Source organism: Epargyreus clarus, unplaced genomic scaffold (genome assembly GCF_041222505.1).
Source record: "Epargyreus clarus isolate Ecla_fem2 unplaced genomic scaffold, WU_Ecla_fem_2.2 ptg000006l, whole genome shotgun sequence".
Lineage (NCBI taxonomy): Eukaryota > Metazoa > Arthropoda > Insecta > Lepidoptera > Hesperiidae > Epargyreus > Epargyreus clarus.
The window spans coordinates 5,318,976-5,339,788 of NW_027332214.1; the positions used below are offsets into that span (position 1 = coordinate 5,318,976).

The window sequence follows — 20,813 nt, forward strand, 5'->3', positions numbered from 1 at the left end:
TTACAATAATTTAAGAAATTAATTAAGTTTAAAATATTTTCTCAAGAAACCTTCTTAAGGTAGCTAATGAGTCTGTAATTAAATTTTATGTTTAGACGTAACCACAGTATCGAGTATATATTTCATGTTTATTTTGACGTAAGAAACAAACTTAGGTACATATTTACGTCGAATAGTTATCAACTATGTAACGATGTGTATTTGCAAATCTATATTGAACCGAGTGCAAAATAACACGTGTAAACATTGTATGTACATATGTGCTATAATATGTAAGCTTTAACCCATTTACGACTACTGAGCAACAAGCTCTCCAGCTTAACTTTTTGACTACAAATAGGTAGATTTGCCGTTTCTATTACCTATTGTACTACCTGGTACTCATTGACCAGTATCTGTTCATGTTTTTGTGTTCTTAATATACCTAGGTGTACTAGCAGTGGCCTCGGCTTCGCCGGATTTAAAAAAAATAACATGACATAATGACTGAACTGAAAATGTGTACCTTCATTGAAATGACAGTGGCGCCATCTGTCTAAAATTGGTCGTACCAACTCAGAAAGTTCGTGGTCTCATAATCAAATGCATAGTTTACGATTCTATAAAGGACATACAGACAAACATTCATTTTTATATGTATAGATTCTATTTGGCAGAACTGGTAACTGTTGCAAAGGCAGTAAGTTATAACCAGCACGTTAATTCTATGCAGTTGGTGGAAATTGGTTTACAGGCAAAGTCTATCCGATAATTTACATCTAGAAGAAGATTTAGCAACTTTTAGAGCTAACTGTATTGTTTCCTTTATATTAATTATATTACTTAGATGCAAAATATCCCTGTCATTGAACTTTGTTGAAAACTCTCGCCAAAAAGCGAATGACCGGCCGAGAAATAGGTTACTCTATTACGCAACATCAAAGGGGAAAAACTCCCTATTGGGCCTTGCGGGGCAATCTAATTTTTGTGCCGACTTTTATTCAATCTCGGCCCGTCCGGCCAGTTAACTAACTTATTTCTCGTAATATTTTTGAGTGTAAATTTGTTGTTGCTTACTCAAAATATTTGTAAAAAATGCTTTCCAATGATGAAGAAATATATAGGTAGGAATCCTACATGTCTGAGTTAGAGAAATGGTTCTGAGATGTGTTAAATCTTCGAACTATGAGAGAAAATGCTTGCCCAGCAATGGAACAATAATGGGTTGATGATTATGATACTAATGTATTAAGATTTCGTATCGTAAATTCTATTGAAACATAGATATAATATATCTCAACCGACATTTTGGAATTCATTATTTAGATGTTTGTCTTTTTTTATAATATATGAGTAGCAGACGAGCATGCAGTCCACCTGATGGTAAGTGGCTACTGCCGCCCATGGACATCTGTAATCAACCCCAGATATCATTAGATATTCCTACCTGAGGTCGGCCACAAATGCGCCGCTACCCCTGAGGACTAAACTGGAACGCCTTGGAACAGTATGTCTCCCTTACCACACCCTTCAAAACGGAACACAGCAGCGCCTAACACTGCTGTTATCAGGCAGAAATAGGTGTGGCGGTGGTGCCGCCGGAGTCGAACCACAAAGGGTTCTACCACCTTCACTTTGTCTGTGCGGGATTGAACCCAGGATTTTCTGCGACAGAACGATATATTGGCACTATTAACCACGAACATTGTCAATATCTTTTCAGCATTAATTCAGCCAAGTTTACATTCTAACTTGAACGTTATATATAGACTAGCTGACCCGGCAAACTTTGTTCCTTAAAATCTATTTATCAAATATATTTCATATAAAATATAGCCTATGTTACTCGTGGATAATGAAGCTTTCGAATGGTGAAAGAATTTTTAAAATCGGTCCAGTAGTTTTTGAGCCTATTCATTAGATACAATCAAACAAACAAACAAAGTTTTCCTCTTTATAATATTATTAGAGATATTATATATTATATAGTATAGATATACTCCTATGAGGTCCCAAGAACTCGAATGAAACTTTATAAGCGTATAATTTAAGAATGACACTAGATAGGATTCCTATCTTAATTAAATAATAAATGTTAATCGACCACAATGATAATTAAACATCATGGGAACTGATTGCATCAATTTACGACTTATTTACCTTATAAAACAGTTAAGGGCTTTAAAGCAATGGCTTAGTGTGTGTTCGCGTCGCCAAAAGGTATATAAAAAAACTAATTTCTGAAATTAGTCTACTGAAGAACTTCAATTTTATTTTTCGCCTTGCCAGAGGGCCTGAGGGTTCCAAAGCCCTGCTAATAGCATTTTATTAGGTAAAACGCTGTTACATAAAACTTATAGATAGGTATATAGATATCAATAGGATTTTAGTCTCTGTAATTTAGTGATAATATTAAACTTACCAAGCATTAAACTTTTATCGACTTATGAGCCATTTATTCGTCATAAAAGTAGTAGATATTTATATAAAATACCTACCTTTATAAGGTTTCATAAGGTTAAACTTTTTCGTAACGATGAAAAGAAATCAAAAAACATATTTCTATTTTTATTTTATAAAACATATAAGTAATTTTTGAATGCCTAACTTTGTGTTCATTAATTTAAGAGATCATTACCCTTCGACATTAGCAACCGTGTCATTTCGATCTCGATCACGCTTATGATTACAACTTGATCCTAGTGGAATACATTATAGGAAAAGCGGAACTTTCTCGAGCGAGTTCCTTGTGTGTGTGTGTAGGTGTTCAGGATCAGTGGCCGGCGCGCGCGCACCTGCCGCGGTTCCCACGCTCGCCCCCCGCGCCGCCCCCGCCCCGTGACGTCACATCCACACAAACAACGGTCCGCGAAGCCGAACTTGTTTTTTATTGCCCCATTACGCAAAGAAATGTACAGCGATTGAATAATTTGAAGTGCTCTATTTTTGGAGCAAACAACTATGTGTTTTTTGCAAAGTGGTGCATGCAAAGCTAGTTTTGCGAGACAAAAGACAATCACATATAATTATTACGTATTATATTATGCGCATTTCCTGCCTATATTTATCGGGATAAATTGTCGTATCTTCCTTTAATTGAGGCTTCATGTTTTGCTCTACAATGTTGCTTTAATGAGTATTGACAATTAGGTACCTATATTTGAATCTCTTATTTTTTTTCTTTTGTAAATAAGTATAAGATTTTCCTTTACAACTGGATAGGAAGACAAACTTAAAAGCTACATTAACAGTTTTACATGCAATTGGACATGATTATCGTCTTTTGCGATTTCCCTCTAAAAAGCTCTTCATTATAAAAGAAATTTCTTTGTTCTAAGTTTATCAACTTTTTCCTTTCTGTATTTGTCCATCACATGTTATTCAATTTGAAATACACAATAAAAATAATTGATTATTAAAAAAAATAAAAATTGAATATTAAATGTAATCTTATTATAGCATACGATCACATTATTAAAAAAATTAAAGCATCAGATTTCCTACCAGTATAGTAATGTTTATAATTTGGTGAGAGCCACGCCATCTATCTTATAACTCCAAAGTTACGGGCTCGTTACGCCACCTAGTGGCCCGCATGTGAACTATTACGTAAACGGGTCCGCGTAGCAGTTCTTGTAACTTAAAAATAGATGGCGTTAGTTGTACTGCGGCATAAATGAAGCTCATTAAGTTACAACCTTTTTCCTTTTTCACTTAGTTTTTATAGATTGCATCTTTTTCTGTGTAAATATAATAAAATATAAAAAAAGTCATCTCTTTAACAAAGCTCTACGCATTGTGTACTTTTGACTATAAGCAATATCGAAAATAATCACAAAATACGTACGATATTTTTTCCTAAAAGTTTTTCTTTCAGTAGATTGTAATAAGTATAATATTATAAAATTGTAAAAAAGTTGGCCTGTGTTATATTTTAGGGGTTATCTTTATGATATTAATTTTAGTACCAGAACTAGGCAACCTCATACGTTAGTAAGTGCTACTCGTATTTTAGCCGGTGAATAGTTTTGACTTTTACGAGTTTACATTAAAAATTACCAAACGGTGACAATAAAAGGCACCGATGAAGCTGAAATAAAATACGTACATTGTTTTACTTACTCAGGAGTACGATTATAATAATTATTTATTTAAAATTCGTTTATTTATATCAGACAGTGAGTTACTTATACCTATGTAGCATCATACGGCAAGTTGGCAGGCTCTCAAACGTCTTTGGTATATCATAACGAGAGACCAACAGATTTATAGCCCCAATAAATCATATTTAGGACACACACTTTAGGATAATGCGGGAATTTATTGGATACACAGGCCGGATAAACTTAATGCACTAGATTTTGATATATATTTACACCAGCAGTACATTGTAAAGGTGATTGTAAAAATGAGGCGAAACGGATCGCATCTAAGCTTTCATCTTAGATTTGAATTATGTGCTTTACTTTACAGGAGGTGTTATTTGATGAAGAGTTTATAGATAAATTAAATTAATTCTATATAACCAGCTTTGTAAGGTACACAAACACAAGGTACACAAACAAAGTATAAGGTACAAATTTGTCAAAATCGGAAAGTAACTAAGTAATTAGGAGTAACATCATAAAAATAATAAGTAGTTAGATAAATCGCAGAAAAATGGTAGACAGATATTGAATAACGAGCTTTTGCCCGTGGCTTCGCTCGCGTTGCGAAGTAATATTTTCTTCCCCTATTTTATCCCCTTGGGGGTAGAATTGATCAAAATCCTCTTAGCGAATGCCTACGTCATAACATCTCCCTGCATGCCAAATTTCAGCCCGATCCATCGAGTGGTTTGGGCTGTGCGTTGATAGATCACTATGTCAGTCAGTCACCTTTAAGTTATATATATTTAGATTTCTTTTGCGTATAATATTTATAACAAAAACTGGTTTAATACTTCATACGAGTAACGAGGCTAGGGGGCACGATAGCACACATTTGGCCATTATGTAGAACTCTATTAATATCTTCACAACTATGTACTTTATAGATAGCATCAGTGTAAATGACATTTTGTAATATAATTAATATTGTCTTACATTACAATGGGAATACATACTAGGGAATCAAAACGTAAATATAATTAAGAAATTATGATCTTTGTGGCATACTAATGCATGTTGTTAAGTAGTAATGCTATACTAATAGAAATGATTTATTTATTTAAGGCATTATCTGTCTTTTATAAGGAAATTGTAGGGACCGATTTTCGTTCCCTAAGGAGTATTTTCATATTTTTTTTTACATATTTTAAATGAACAAGCTTTAGATATCTACATACTGTATTCGTACAAAGTCTGATATTGTTTAATTTGTAAAAACTTTGTCTTTATGAAATTATAAAAGAACTCTGAAGAAAAAAACGAAATTATGAGTGAAACGAATAAATCTCGAAATTACAAGCACGCGTATTTCGTGTAGTTTTTATTTGTTTACAAAGTAAATCTCAAATCTTTGTTTAAAGGACTGCGTCCCACCTTTGTCAATTTACTTTCGTGTCTGCATGGTATACCTACATATAAAGATCGCATATGGTTTACACCGAACAATCAGCTTTAATTGACATTAATTTGGCTTTAGGTGTCATCGCGTTGGAATCGAGACGGTAAACATACAATTTACATCTCATGTAAATTTAGAGGCAGAGTTTTGAAATATTACAATTTCTGGTCCTTTGTGTGCAACTCTGACATTTTACTTTTTTGGATGTCAACAGGGGGTATATGTAAAGCTAATTCTAATAATAATAATGTTTGTGGGGTCACAAGTCACAACTCTTGCGCCTCGGCCGCAATCTTGAAAAAGATGTGCAAATCGTTTTTCACACTATTTGACAAACTATTTGTCATACAGACAATTTTTAACGACAGTTACGGTCTCAAATTCAATTATCTACAACTTTGGTTCTATAACTTTTTTGTTGCAGAAACAAAAAAAAAACAGTTAAAACGAAAAAAAAAATTGACAACCATTTTCTATATATTTTTCCTAGTTAGTTTACAGAAAAAATTACATCAGAACATTTTGATAGACACAAACCCCTCTTGACACACAAAAAGTAAAATTGCGCCCTCTGATTTTGCACGCTAAGGACCAAAATTTTAACATTTCAATGGACTATATGGTTTATACACAACAATTGGCTTTAATTGTCATTAATTTGGCTTTAGGTGTCATCGCGTTTGAATCGAGTCAGTAAACATACACATAATGAGATGTAAATTTAGAGGCAGTATTATACGCCTAAGGAATAATCACCATTAAGAGACATTTAAATACAATCGGGTTCATTTCGGGTTTGCCTAAATTTAAGACTGAATATTTTTGTAAGGTTTGTTAGTGATTCTTAAAAGCTGGTATAATTTTCTGGTATTTTAGACTTATAATTTATTGAATTATGGTTAGACTGGGTTCTTTTAAGATTTAAGTAACAGAGCAGTCTACCTGGTATGTGGTTATGGAAAGTAGTTACTGCCGCCCTTGGACATCAGCGACCTACTACATCTAGAACAAAGGTTCTATCTAAATACGAACACAGGTGTGTTGCCACATTATATGTAAGTCAGTCATCATCCATACAGCTTTACGCAAAAAAAATGGCTTGGCAGTTCTACCTCCTTTGTCGCATCGTTATTGTCCTGCTACCTTCTAAGGATTGAAGTTAACGTTAAAACTTACACATTTTATTCCTACTCATGGAAACACGCACAATAAACACATCGTGTAGACTTTTTATTTCCTCCACCCATGACTAACAATAAAGATGCGAACGGAGTTACCGTATAAAATATGAATTCGTTATCTATATACATAAATGTATAGTGTAATGGCATTAGTATGCAAACTATACAGGAGCTTGAGCAGAGAGGTGACGAGAAGCCCATTAAGATGCGCGTGCGCACTGAGCGACGCTCTACGCATTAATAAATAGCTACGCACAATAAAATTCTCAAATTAATATAAAAAGGACTGACTAAAAATATCTTGCCTTAAACTTAAAGATTTTTTAAGTTTTGAAGGTGGTAGAACAGTTTGCGGATCGATTCAGGCACCACCGCCACACCTATTTCTGGTCATAACAGCAGTGTTGAGTGCTGCTGTGTTCTGGTTTGAAGGATGTGGTAAGGGAGACTTTTTCGAGGCGTTCCAGCATCTGTGGCCGACCTCAGGTAGGAATATCTATTCCTATCTGGGGTTGATTACATATGTCCATGGGCGGCAGTAGCCACTCACCATCAGGTGGACTGCATGCTCGTATGCTACTCCTATATTATAAAAAAGTAGTAATGTGTTCTCTCTAAATATGTTTAGGAGTCAAGTTTGCTTGAAAATAAAAATAAACAATTCAATCGAACTTAACATTGATATAGGAATCATATGCATAATTTAACATATGTAGTGGAGAAGGTTAACGCACTTTCTATACGTGAAGCTTCCGTATTGTCATTGAGTAAAAACTATGAATGAATTTTATAGATTCTATCAGTTGTATTGGGTACATTTACATTTATTCTCAATTGAATGCTTACAACTAGGATGTAATATATACAGGATAAGACAAACAAACCTACAAAGTTACGATGTCTAGGCGAGACAGATGTGGAGTTCAAAAGCGCATTGAACTTCAAATGTCAAGACGAAATGTCCTAAATACAAATCTATTTAGATTTTTTATGCTACTGTAGAATTAGGGTAATCGTATAGTCATCCTGGTAGTGAGTGAAAAATACTGCCCATGGACATTTATCATGATCAATCTCTGATAGGATTAAGGTGGTAACTGCAGGTAGACACATATACGTTACTCCGGAGGACTAAGTTGTAATTTTTCGTAAAATCATTATGTAGCCTAGCGTTAGCCTTACACCCTTCAAACCAGAACACATTAGCGCTTAACATTGTTGTTAAAACAGAAATAAGTGTAGCGATGGTCCCTCTAAGAACTTAAGAGATTTTACCACCATTCAGTAATAATAAAAATTACCAAATTTTCTATTTTAAGAACCGTAATGCAAATGTGTTTTCGTTTAAAAAGCTTGCGTTAATCGCGTGATATTTGCGTAATTGCTTCCATTAGGAACATAAATAGGGATTCGTTGGTTTCGATGTAGTAATTTATCTGTTTGCGTTGGCAGCGGTCAGTATCGCGATTAATAAAACAAAATGTCCGCCAACTGGTCCGCCCGCGGTACCAGGCGCGCATAACGTCTATGGAGCTTTCGCGGCAAAGAAAAGTAGCGTGCTGTTGTTCAAGTGGGCACGGCTAAATAAGTGAATGGAATGTGTTTCTTATGTGACTTGCTTTAATAGCAGCTTGATGCAGTTTGCAGGTTTTTGTGTACTTGTTACGAAAGTGTAATTAGTTGTAGAGGTTTAATTTTGTAATTATTATTACTATTACGCTATAAATTATAATATAGTATTCTTACAAAATATTTTTTATTACTAGCCAAATACCTATACTTTACGGCATCATAGATTAAAAGAAACAATTTTTTCTTTTCTATTTTTCGGAATTTCGTTTATACCTACATATGAACACCTGTCGTTAAAGTAATTGAAATAAATAGTAAAATTAAGCAATTTTTTTTCTTTTATCAAGGTAAATCACGAAGCCCAATGATATACAAAAAACATATAAAATCAGTAAAGCAATGGTATTAGAAGTGACATTTAAAAGTAATGTCTACCTATGGTATTATTTTCAAACAGTTCAGACCTTGCAACAGTTACCATTTGAGTAGGTATTCACAACAGATTGTAATGAATCCATTCGAGCTACTGTCAATACCTATACTCTGCCCTCGGCCAGCCATTCAAGACCATTATGAATGAAGCTCGCTTGTGTGTGTGCGAACACCGACAGCTCGATCTCTGTGTTACGAACACGTGTTTATTTGAGTCAACATGGTAGGCCGTTCATGAGAATTTTCTTGTGTCAACATCTGAACTTGCTTAGACAGAAATAGCTTGCTGCTTTGTTTTCGCAAAGCAATAATATAAATCAGGGTTTCTCAAACTTAAGCTCTACCCCTATTCGATTTTCAAATTAATCACGAATTCCTTTTAGAGGGATTGCTGTAATAAACAGTCGTTGATAGAACAAAATAAGGTATTTTATTCAAAAATGTAGTCACCGAGAGGAATAGATATATGTTGGTGATTAATATGATGAGTGTGTTTGAATTCTTGTTGCAAATTGACATTGACATTGACATAGTGGTCAATGTTAATGTCAATTTGCAACCTTTTGAATAAAACTATGCATTTTGTCTTTAAAATGAATTGTGTGGACAGTTCTAGCGTACCTATACGACGACTACATGACAGACAATACTAATTTAGAGCAAAGACACATTTTTGTATTTACCACAATACAAAATGTACCGATGCTATTCACACGTAACCAAAGCGTGTCCACTTTTTGCCTATTTGGTATTGTTGTTGTACTTGTAGTACGTGTGAACAGCCACTTAAGATTATCTAGCGTACTCCACTTTGAGAAACACTGACATAATGACCGCCTACCACTTGTAATGGATGGCTAGGCGCTTGGATACTTCAGCCCTGTTCTTTGTGTTGTACGAGTTGGAATACTGGTTTTGTTAGCGCCGGTTTAGGTTTAAATACTATTTTCAAACTGAACAAGCTTAGAAGAGTAATAAAGGGTTTATTTTTATAGCGAATAACAGTGATTTTGATTGCGTGGACTAAAGAATTTGGTCTAGAGATAAATATGTGTCAGGATTAAAAAATAATGTGATGAAAATATTTTTTGTTTCTGTTTAAGTACTTAGGTTACCGATGTCGTTAACTATATACACATATTTTAATTAAGGACTATGGACCAAATCTCAAGCAAATCCATTCAATTATTTTTTTGCGTGATTGAATCACAAACATGCAGATAAATGAAATGTAACTGAGTATAATAAGGTCAACGTCAAGAAATTGGGACATCATAATATAATCATAATGAGCCATTTCCCGATAGATAAAATTACAGATAATGCAAAAATATATGGAATTTGATTACTAATGCAAACTTCCTATAATTTGTTTAATCATTCAACAGCACAGTGTGACTCCCAAATAAATTATGATCTGTCAACATTGATTATAAATACAAAGTAATTATATTTCATCTCACGATAGCAAGTGTCTCACAGACTCCACATGCGTTAGCCTTTTAACCGGAGGATTTGTCTTATACCGATTTAAAACTCTATTCCACGAGAACAGAGTTCAAATTTCACTGTTTACTGCCATACTCAGGTGATACACGACACTTACTTTCCACTTGGCAGAGCGTAAAAAACTGCTTAACACGCCATTAAATATAATGTTACATAGATGCATGGTTACATTATATGAATATGCTTTTGGAGACTGAAACACTATCTCCGGGTAGGTTGTTTAAATTGACCTTAAATGACCAATATTGTAATGGTCAATGACCAATATTACGAGAAAATAGAATAATATGATAATAGTTTACTGCCCCTTTATATAACAAAGCTGGGTATCAAATATTACAAGTATTTTTTTATAATATAGGAGTAGCAGACGAGCATGCAGTCCACCTGATGGTAAGTGGCTACTGCCCCCCATTGACATCTGTAATCAATCCCAGATATGATTAGATATTCCTACTTGAGGCCGGCCACAGATACGCCGCTACCCTCGAGGACTAAGCTGGAACGCCTCGGAAAAGTATGTCTCCCTTACCACACCCTTCAAACCGAAACATAGCAGCGCCTAGCACTGCTGTTATTAGGCAGAAATATGTGTGGCGGTGGTGCGGCTGGAGTCGAACCACAAGGGGTTCTACCACCTTCAAAAATACAATAATGCGATTATATGCGATATTCTGCATCCCTTTTGTGGCATGAATCTTTTCGCAAAGTTGATGATTATTGACTCCTGCACTCTTTTGAAAGGTGGAAGAAGTATTGTTCCACTGGAAAGGCACAACCTGCATACGTTTCTAGCGCGAAGCTGTTGTGGCCTCTTAATGGACCTCTTTGACGACCCGCGTGGCGGAGCGGCCACCATACCGGTCTGACGAGCAAAGGGTCCCGCGTTCCATCCCCGGCCAGACAGATATATAAATGATGAATTTAGATTTCTGTTTCTGGGTCTGGGTGTTTGTGTATTTGTCTCTCTGTGTGTCCATGGCACCCACGACACAGGGAATCCTAGTGTGGGGCTGTGAGTGTAGCAAGCGTTTATTTATTTATTTAATGGAAGCTTATGGATTCCGGTTGTTACATATGAGGAGGCCCTGTTAGTCATCAAGAGTGACAACGCATCTGTGATTGGCTTCAGATAGAACTGCTGTTGTTTCGGCATTATCCATACACATAACGTCACCATCGCCTAGGCTTGACTGGCATTAAGTCCTCCCTTGTTACCCTTAGTTTAAGGTGTTTCAAAAATTAAATAAATCCAGAAATGCCAGGATCAGAAGGAGCAGATATCTGTGCCGCGACCAAATGATCTACACAAGTTGAAGACATATACGTTTTAATTAATATAATATGTTTAAGACACGATTATTTAAACATGATACCCACAATAAATCAACGTCGCTACATACCAACATAACATTTAAATTTTCCCAGAATTGTTTATTTAATAGCTCATAAATAACAATGCGAAACTACAATACATAAATTTTAACATAGTTCCGTTCTACAATTTAATTAACTAACAATAACATGAAAACTGTTTATAAATGTAAGTAATTCATGTTTGCTGAAACATAACTTTTCGTAAACATGAGTGGTATGTGTAGTTTTGGCAACATCCTGTAGATGGAACAACATGCCGAGGAAGTGGACACCGCAACATCCTACGTTACTGGACACCTGTGGTAAAAAGTGCCCCACATGTCTACCGATTTACTACTGTGGTTTTTATACCAGTTTTTACATGTGACCAAAAATAGATTTTAATTGTAGTTAAATACGCTGTTTGGTATCAATATTGTTTTTTTATAGTCGACGTTGCTTCATATATAAGTGACTGCACCGATTCCTAGGAGACCTGCCAAATTTGAAAGGTTTTTGTTTGATTGGCAGACTTCTTTCTTACTATAAATAATGACACCTAAAGTAAAAAAAAACATCAGACAGTCGGACGCTTACAATTATGTTACAATACAACAAAATGTATGGATAGGTAACCAGTGTTTGCTACTTGAGCCTATCTTAGTATTACTCAACTGGGTGATAAGATCGTCACTATCAATAACGGTAAAACCCCTAGACTAATAGGAACCTCTACGCTGCGTAATGAACAACTAAAGTGGATACTTTGGCTGCCTTTGTTTTTTAGAAAATGAATTGGCAAACGAGCACACAATCCTTCATGGACTTTTTTTTTTTTTTTTTTTTTTTTTTTTTATAATATAGGAGTAGAAGACGAGCATGCAGTCCACCTGATGGTAAGTGGCTCCTGCCGCCCATGGACATCTGTAATCAACCTCAGATAGGATTAGATATTCCTACCTGAGGTCGGTCACAGATGCGCCGCTACCCCTGAGGACTAAGCTGGAACGCCTCGGAAAAGTCTGTCTCCCTTACCACACCCTTCAAACCGGAACACAGCAGCGCCTAACACTGCTGTTATTAGGTAGAAATAGGTGTGGCGGTGGTGCCGCCGGAGTCGAACCACAAAGGGTTCTACCACCTTCAAACAACTACTTCTACAATCGTTGCGTTTCTACACGAGAGGACTGAGTTTGAATTGAAGAAAAGTCTTTATTGAGTAATTTTATTGCCTCTCTTACTCTGCTAGTAGACAGAAATAATTTTGCTGTAATACTCAATATACTAATGTACTAAGAAATCTACGCTTTTACCAAAATACTCAAACGGATATATCATCAAACACTTGCTACGCTACATACACATTACCAGATATGTGTACCTAAAGCAAACGCATAATGCAACAGACAAGTCTAGCGACGCGACGTGAGTCACGTTATAGAGATAGCGACCGAACACGCACTGTGCTGTTTTAACCGACTTCATAACCATTAAGTTTAACACTAGATACTGTTCTGACTTTACTTTCATTATTACGATAATCAATTCGCTACGTGTACATACACATTGCCAGATAATGTCTAAAGTAAGAGCATTATGCTACAGACAAAAGTCTAGCGACACGACATGAGTCACGTTATAGAGACAGCGACACAACGCACTGTGCTCTTTAGTTTAACCATTAAGTTTAAAACTACGTATACTGTTCTGACTTAACTTTCATTATTGCAATAATCAGTTCGCTACATACACATTACCAGATAATGTGTAAACGCATAATGCTACAGACAAAAGTCTAGCGACACGACGTGTGTCACGTTATAGAGACAGCGACACAACACACTGTGCTGTTTCACCCATTGAGTTTAACACTAGTGATACTGTTCTGACTTAACTTTCATCATTGCGATAATCAGTTCGCTACATACACATTACCAGATAATGTGTAAACGCATAATGCTACAGACAAAAGTCTAGCGACGCGACATGAGTCACGTTATCGAGATAGCGACACAACACGCACTGTGCTGTTTTAACCATTTAGTTTAACACTACTGATACTGTTCTTACTTTACTTTCATTGTTGCAATAATCAGTTTATTGTTGGACTGCTTTTGAACAGAGATGTGTAGCATGTAATGTTGAGTTTCTGTGGTCTGATAACAAACATTAGTATAAATATTATTAACATCTTCGATAGTCCATTGATTTGGGTGCATCAGAGATATTCGTAGTTTGGTTTGTTGAATATTTACTAAATAAACTAAATCAAAATTACTCAGCAGTAGTTTTGAATACGAAATAGTAAGACAATACAAAGCATAACAATTACAAATAATTTAACTACATAATCATGAGAATTTTGAAACAACATTTAATTTCATCATCTTTATGATTTTCAAAATGTTTAATAGATAAAAACTCTATTATCAATGTAACGTAGAGGTTGCTATGGAATGACACAATTCTGCCACCAAGATCAGGCAACATATAAAATATAATATAATACCCTAGAGTAAATATAAAGCCTCTTGTTTTAAAGACCATATCCTTACTTAATATTCGACTTTTAAACAACAGCTTCTATTTAAAACTATTCCAAGTGATTCACAGAAATGTCTAATGAACAGTGCAGATAACCATTCATATCCGAATATCCCACCGGGGTGGTAATGCAATCAACAAGCGAGCTTACAATTGTAATTACCGCGCGCGATGTACCGTGTCGACGTTCATTCGGTCAGTTCAGTTGACTCGCACTTGGCTCATTGATTGAAATTTGACGTGTTCCATTTACAAAGTTTAAGACCTAAATATAAGCTAAATCAACAATTTACTTGTTATATTGCTTCATAAAATCAGGCAACATCAGGAAATTTACAAAAGCGTCTTGATTTTAAAGAAGACTAATCCACATACATATTATTCGACTGTAAAACAGTAGCATGAAATTTAAACATATCCCAAGTGAATCACAGAAACATTGTCTAATGAACGGTGCAGATAACTATTCGTATCCAAATATCCCACCGGGGTGGTAATGCGATCAACAAGCGAGCTTACAATAAAATTGTAATTACCGCGCGCGATGTACCATGTCGACGTTCATTCGGTCAGAGCGAGCTTACGCGTTTCATTCAGGCTTTCATTCAGTTGACTCGCACTTGGCTCATTGATTGAAATTTGACGTGTTCCATTTACAAAGGTTAATACTTAAAAATAAGCCAAATCAATAATATACTCGTTTAATCGCTTTATGCACTTGTTATGGTAAATGTTAACAAGGTTTCGTTTTAGTGTTTTATTTTAATTAATTTATTTATTTTAATATTCAGTTCCAAATTCTATTATATATTTAGTTATATTAAAAATACCAACAGTATGAAGTTAACTAGGTAATTATAATTCTAATTATTGAATTAAAATTAAATTGTAGTAAAAATCTGTTTAAAAATAAAAACTTATTTGTTTATTATTTGAATTTACTGAATTTATTTTTATTATATACTTAATGGAATATATTTGAATCGAATTTAAATAGGTACGCAATAACATAAATTGTACAAAACATTAATGGAGTAATTTTATTAATTTTATTACGAAACATAATAATATGGCATCCAAAACAAAAAGCTTTAACATCAAAAAAACGAAAAGCTTTAACATCAAATTAACAGTACTTCGTTAATGCAATAACAGATTCTATTCTTATCGACAATTACCAATTACTCAGCTAAAATTATAAGAAATTACACAGCGAGTTCCTACTCCAGATAATTAAAAAACAGTTTATATTACCCAAGTATACCGGAATTCGCGTGGGTCTTCTAAATAAACGGGAAGTGTACATCGTTTCATCTCGGACAGGAAGAAAGGAAGCAGGAATAACTGAGCATAAGTGCCTTCTACCTATACACGTTCATCAATCAATTGGATGTTCTACGAACTTATTATTCTTAAGAAGATAATTGTCGCTATGTAATTGTATGTATGTTTTATGTATGAGACGCAAGGTTGGAACATTTGTCGAAAATTATTATTTACAAAGGTTACAAACAATTATTTCATTAATTTATATTTCAATGTTTACAATTTTATTCAATTCTCTCCATTTTAATTTGTATACTATTTTATGTTGTTCTATTATTTGCATTGTAGTTTGCACCTATAATTGAGGTAGCACTTGTGTCTGTGTCTTATTTCCTTTTGTGTACCTTTATCGATTGTTGGTGTATACTTTCTTGGTATAATATAATAATAAATAAATAAAAATAAAACAATTGAATGTATGTAAGTCTGACATGTGATCCCTTTCTTTCAAATAGAACCCTTTTTTCTATATGGAGTACCAACTCTATCTGTAACCATATAGATGTTTATAAGCGGTAGTTCATGCTTTTGAAGGTGGTAGAACCCTTTGTGGTTTGACTCCGGCGGCACCACCGCCGCACCTATTTCTACCTAATAACAGCAGTGTTAGGCGCTGCTGTGTTCCGGTTTGAAGGGTGTGGTAAGGGAGACAGACTTTTCCGAGGCGTTCCAGCTTAGTCCTCAGGGATGGCGGCGCATCTGTGGCCTCAGGTAGGAATATGTAATCCTATCTGGGGTTGATTACAGATGTCCATGGGCGGCAGTAGCCGCTTACCATCTGGGGGACTGCATGCTCGTCTGCTACTCCTATATTATAAAAAAAAACTATCAGAAGAGCTGCTTGCTTCTTTGATCTTATACGAAAGCTAGTGAATAGGGGTCACCGCATTGGTTAGACATCTCAACCGAAATATCTACCTTTTCCAACATTTGTACCAAATACAGCATTATTATTATCTAAAATCACATACAAATGCATTACTTACAACAAAGTACGACACTTAACTCGAATTTACTATCAAACTACTCAATTTACCTACAATAGGGTAATTCCGTCCATTCAAATCTCAACACAAACAATTATGCCCAAGGTTCCTTCGTGTGTTCTTTTAAAGATATTTAAGTATGGTACGGAATACAAACAAAGTCGGAGTGTGTGCTATGTAAACTGTTTATGTACAACGATGTTCCCACGTCAAGTATGTACAAAGACATGAAACAATGGGCCCGTATACTTAGCCCACCCCGGAGCTCTCAAACCTGCCAACAGGATCAATGACCTTAATAAAATAATAAGTAATTAGATAATGCCTCTAATTTAGTAAGTCCTTTGTCACGAGGAAAAGGTTTAACACATGGCTTGTTTTGTAAGTTAATGATACTATTAAATAAAATATAATATATATATAATTAAATAAAATATAATATATATATATAATATATTAAATATAATATTAAATAAAATATAAAATTAAATGTCTATAATTAAATTCTGTGGTATTCCTAAATTCCTTATTAAGGTAAGGAAACATTTTTTTCCTTACGTTAAAAAAATTCTGTTATTTATTCTCATTTGCAATGTCTATAAATATCGTTGTTCATACGCCTTAAGGTAAATGTCAATTTCTTAATATAATTTACAAATAGCATTAAAATGTTACTGTACCTATAAAACATACACTCAAATTCAATATGTTTCCGTATTCTATACTTTGTAGCGCAGAATTAGGAGTATGCAAAGTCATTTAGACATAACAAAAAAATAAATAAAGACAGCATCAGTTCCACTTTACTACTTATGATTGATTGACGACCCGCGTGGAGGAGCGGTCACCATACCGGTCTGACGCGCAAAGGGTCCCGGGTTCGATCCCCGGCCAGACATTCATCATCATCTAACTGATGAATTTAGATTTCTGTTTCTGGGTCTGGGTGTGTGTGTATTTGTCTATGTGTGTGTCCATGGCACCCACGACACAGGGAATCCTAGTGTGAGGCTGTGAATGTAGAAAGCGTTAAAGCGTTTATTGTGTGCATACAATCTTTATCATATTTACATTTTTCATCGAAAACATTTATTACGTTTAGTATTATATTACGGTTACCTAGATGCTAAAAAGTAATGAATTGTGATTTTAATTTCCCTAGCTTGGTAATTAAATGTAAACAACTAAAACGCTGATTCGGTTGCAAGAGTGAACTGCACAGATGTAGAGTTCAATATATACGTATATTTTGTTTACTCCCACGTATAAATAATAACCTACATTTACACCAGAATTAGGAAATAACATTTTTCTGTGAAATGGTCAGTACCATATATGTACTTTAAAACGTCATATATGATGGTATACTAATGTTTATGGGTAAATATTATTCATGTTGAGACTACTCTCGCACATGGACATTTGTAATCAACCTTATTTAGTATAAGAGTCCTATCCGAGGCCGGCCATAATGACAGACGCGTTCCTACCCTTGAGGAGGAATGCCTCAATAACTTCAATAAGTATGTATCCCTTATCACATCCTTCAAACCAGAACACAGTAGCGTTAGCGCGGCGGTAAGGGAGACATGCTTTTTCGAGACGTTCCAACTTAGTCCTCAGGGGTAGCGGAGCATCTGTGGCCGACCCTAGACAGGATTCTAATTCTACTTGGGGTTGATTACAAATGTCTATGGGCGGCAGCAGCCACTTACCATCCGGTGGACCGCATGCTCGTCAACTACTACTATTATAAAAAAATTGGTCCCACAAAGCGGTACGCGTCCATATACAGATATAGCCTAGTTTATTTGATTAACCATACATTATAGGACACCGGGCTAGAGTATAGAGCACAATGATTAGCAAATAGGTGAAGCCGAATAGGATAATGCGGCGCATCCTCGTTACATTGCAACGCCCGCTGCCATAACCCAGTTTACATAACGGAGTCCTCAACTATGTATCAATCTATATAAACATGTATCTGATTGTATATGGCTGTGTCCGTATCTCCTGTGTAATTATGTCAGTGGTTTTTGTAGTAAAGGAGCTGGGAGAAATTTTGTACAAATGATAGATTGTGCAGAGGTTTTTAAAAGCAAAGATGAACAGAATTAAGTGTAAAATTCACGTAATATTGTTTTACCTTACTATTACTACTAAAACTCTCTTTCGATTAAATAAAAATATACTAATTTCGTACACTTGTGTCTGGTTAAATGTGCTTGATAAACACATTTGAGGGCTTTATATAGAGTTCTTAGGCATTAGGTATAAGAAAGTTCTTAGGCATAAGAATGTATGTTAATTTTAAGACCCATGTATACCACTATGTTCTTGCAAATAAACTGAATTGAATTGAATAGGTAAGGTATCCGCGTATTTCCATCCGGTTAAAATAATATAGTGAAGACAATTTATTTGTTTATTATTCTATTCATCACATTTAAAATTGTAATTTGAAAAAAAAAAATATAAATATAACTAAAGAACCTAATTTGAACTTGTTCGTTCAGATAAAATATTAGCCTTATTTTATGTAATTACTAAATATTTACCCGTTATTGAAGTAAAATGGGTAACATTCATAATCTTTGAAGCAAAGTTTTCATCTAATTAAAGCCCAGTACAGGACGTTCTCGAAATAAGATCTCTAACAATCGTATGATAGTTAGATCCTGACAGCTGGACTGCTTCCGCTCCTAAATGGTTCGTGCGAGGGAGAACAAGCTGCTATGATTGACCAATCAAGTATTTTTATCACAGAAAAATGCAAAAATACTTCAATTCCAGTCTCTTCGTAGTAAAAGAGTTTATAAATTGTAAAGATATTTTCTGTCAGTTTATACATACTTATCCAAATAAAATATCTATGTTGAAGATCTTAAGTGGTCAGATTAACATAAGATCGTCTGCTGATCTTATCCGTCTATTATTTAGATAGATTAGTACAGATTACTCATTCCTATCAAGAAAATGTAACCAGTTTTGAGAATTGCGAAATAGTTGCGTTAAAAAGTTTTGCCACGTCTCCGTGCTAAACTGTCCCTAAAATATTTGAAATACTTATTTATTTATTATGTAAATTACGCAGTATTAGTTATGTTTTCGTAAATTTTCTCAAAAATATGTTTTATTTGTCAAGAATTCAAAAAAATAACTGCCGAATCAGCCGTGTGGCTTCATTAAACCTCAAGGCGGTGAAGTATCTTTACTTATCAAAAAATCTTTATTGTATTTTATAATTATGTTTATTACTCGCTTAAAATAAATAATACAAGATAGGTAATATTTCATGTGGTATTATTTGTTCACATAAACACGTACTACATGTAATTATATTATATAGATATATATGTATATATTTTTTGGAAATATAATATTTAAGTTATAGATTGTATTTATAAAAATACAATGAGTAGCCACCGTTGAATGCTTAAGCAGTCCGTAAACATTATTGAATGCCCCGGGTCATTCATTGCAGTGTCAGTGAATTTCTCATAATATAATATCAGATCGCATGATATAATCAATATAAATCAGTTTACTTTGTAAACGTTATTTTTTATCCAATGTAAAAGGTAATGTTATATAAATTTCTTATCTTTTTTGACTGTAACTTTAACTTTTTTATCTTATAGGTCATGAAACCAGCCTGCTCTTATGTCCTGTCGGATAAAGAAATAATATTATGTAATATTATGTGACATACTATTACTATGTCACAGCAAATATATTATTTGTTTGTGTCGAATTATAGTTTCCTACATCCTTAAATTAATTAATAGTTATAATTAAGTACTTACCAAGTGATGCCTCAGGATCCGAGAGGTCGGAGAGGGAGGGCACTTTCTGCATGGCCCTGGGTTCCTCGGGCTCCATAGGCTCACTTTTGATGCCTTCCGCGGCGCCGCCGCCCTCATCGCACTGGGAAAGACGAAAAATTAAAATATTGTAATAATCTGTATCTACACTGATATTATAAAGAGGAAAACTTTGTTTGTTTGTTTGGTTGTAACGAATAGGCTCAAAAAGTACTGGACCGATTTTAAAAATTCTTTCACCATTCGAAAGCTACATTATCCACCAGTAACATAGGCTATGTTTATATGAAATATATTTGATAAATATATTGTATATTAAATGCCGGGTTAGTATTTATTAAATATACCTAATTCTGTGTAAATTATAAGCTTATTACTCTACTTTGTGCCATATTATCTCACATAGTACCTACTTAAGTAACTCTTATCTTGATTAGTATCGATATCTAGCTATTACCGGATTTCACTTGTTTTGAAAAAAAATATGCGTTGTAATTAAAATTGGAAACTTTTTTGCGATAGGTAACAGAAGTATTTTTATTTATTTCTCGTTT

At 34.5% G+C, this 20,813-nt stretch overlaps 1 protein-coding gene across 2 annotated transcripts in view; it reads right to left on the bottom strand.

Moving 5' to 3' along the window:
- Positions 1-20,813, bottom strand: part of pnt (ETS transcription factor pointed) — a 188,273-nt gene that overhangs the window by 126,825 nt on the left and 40,635 nt on the right. For both annotated transcript variants that reach the window (XM_073073787.1, XM_073073785.1), the window contains exon 3: positions 20,242-20,362. In XM_073073787.1, coding sequence (XP_072929888.1) covers positions 20,242-20,362 — 121 coding nt within the window. The remainder of the gene's footprint in view (positions 1-20,241; positions 20,363-20,813) is intronic.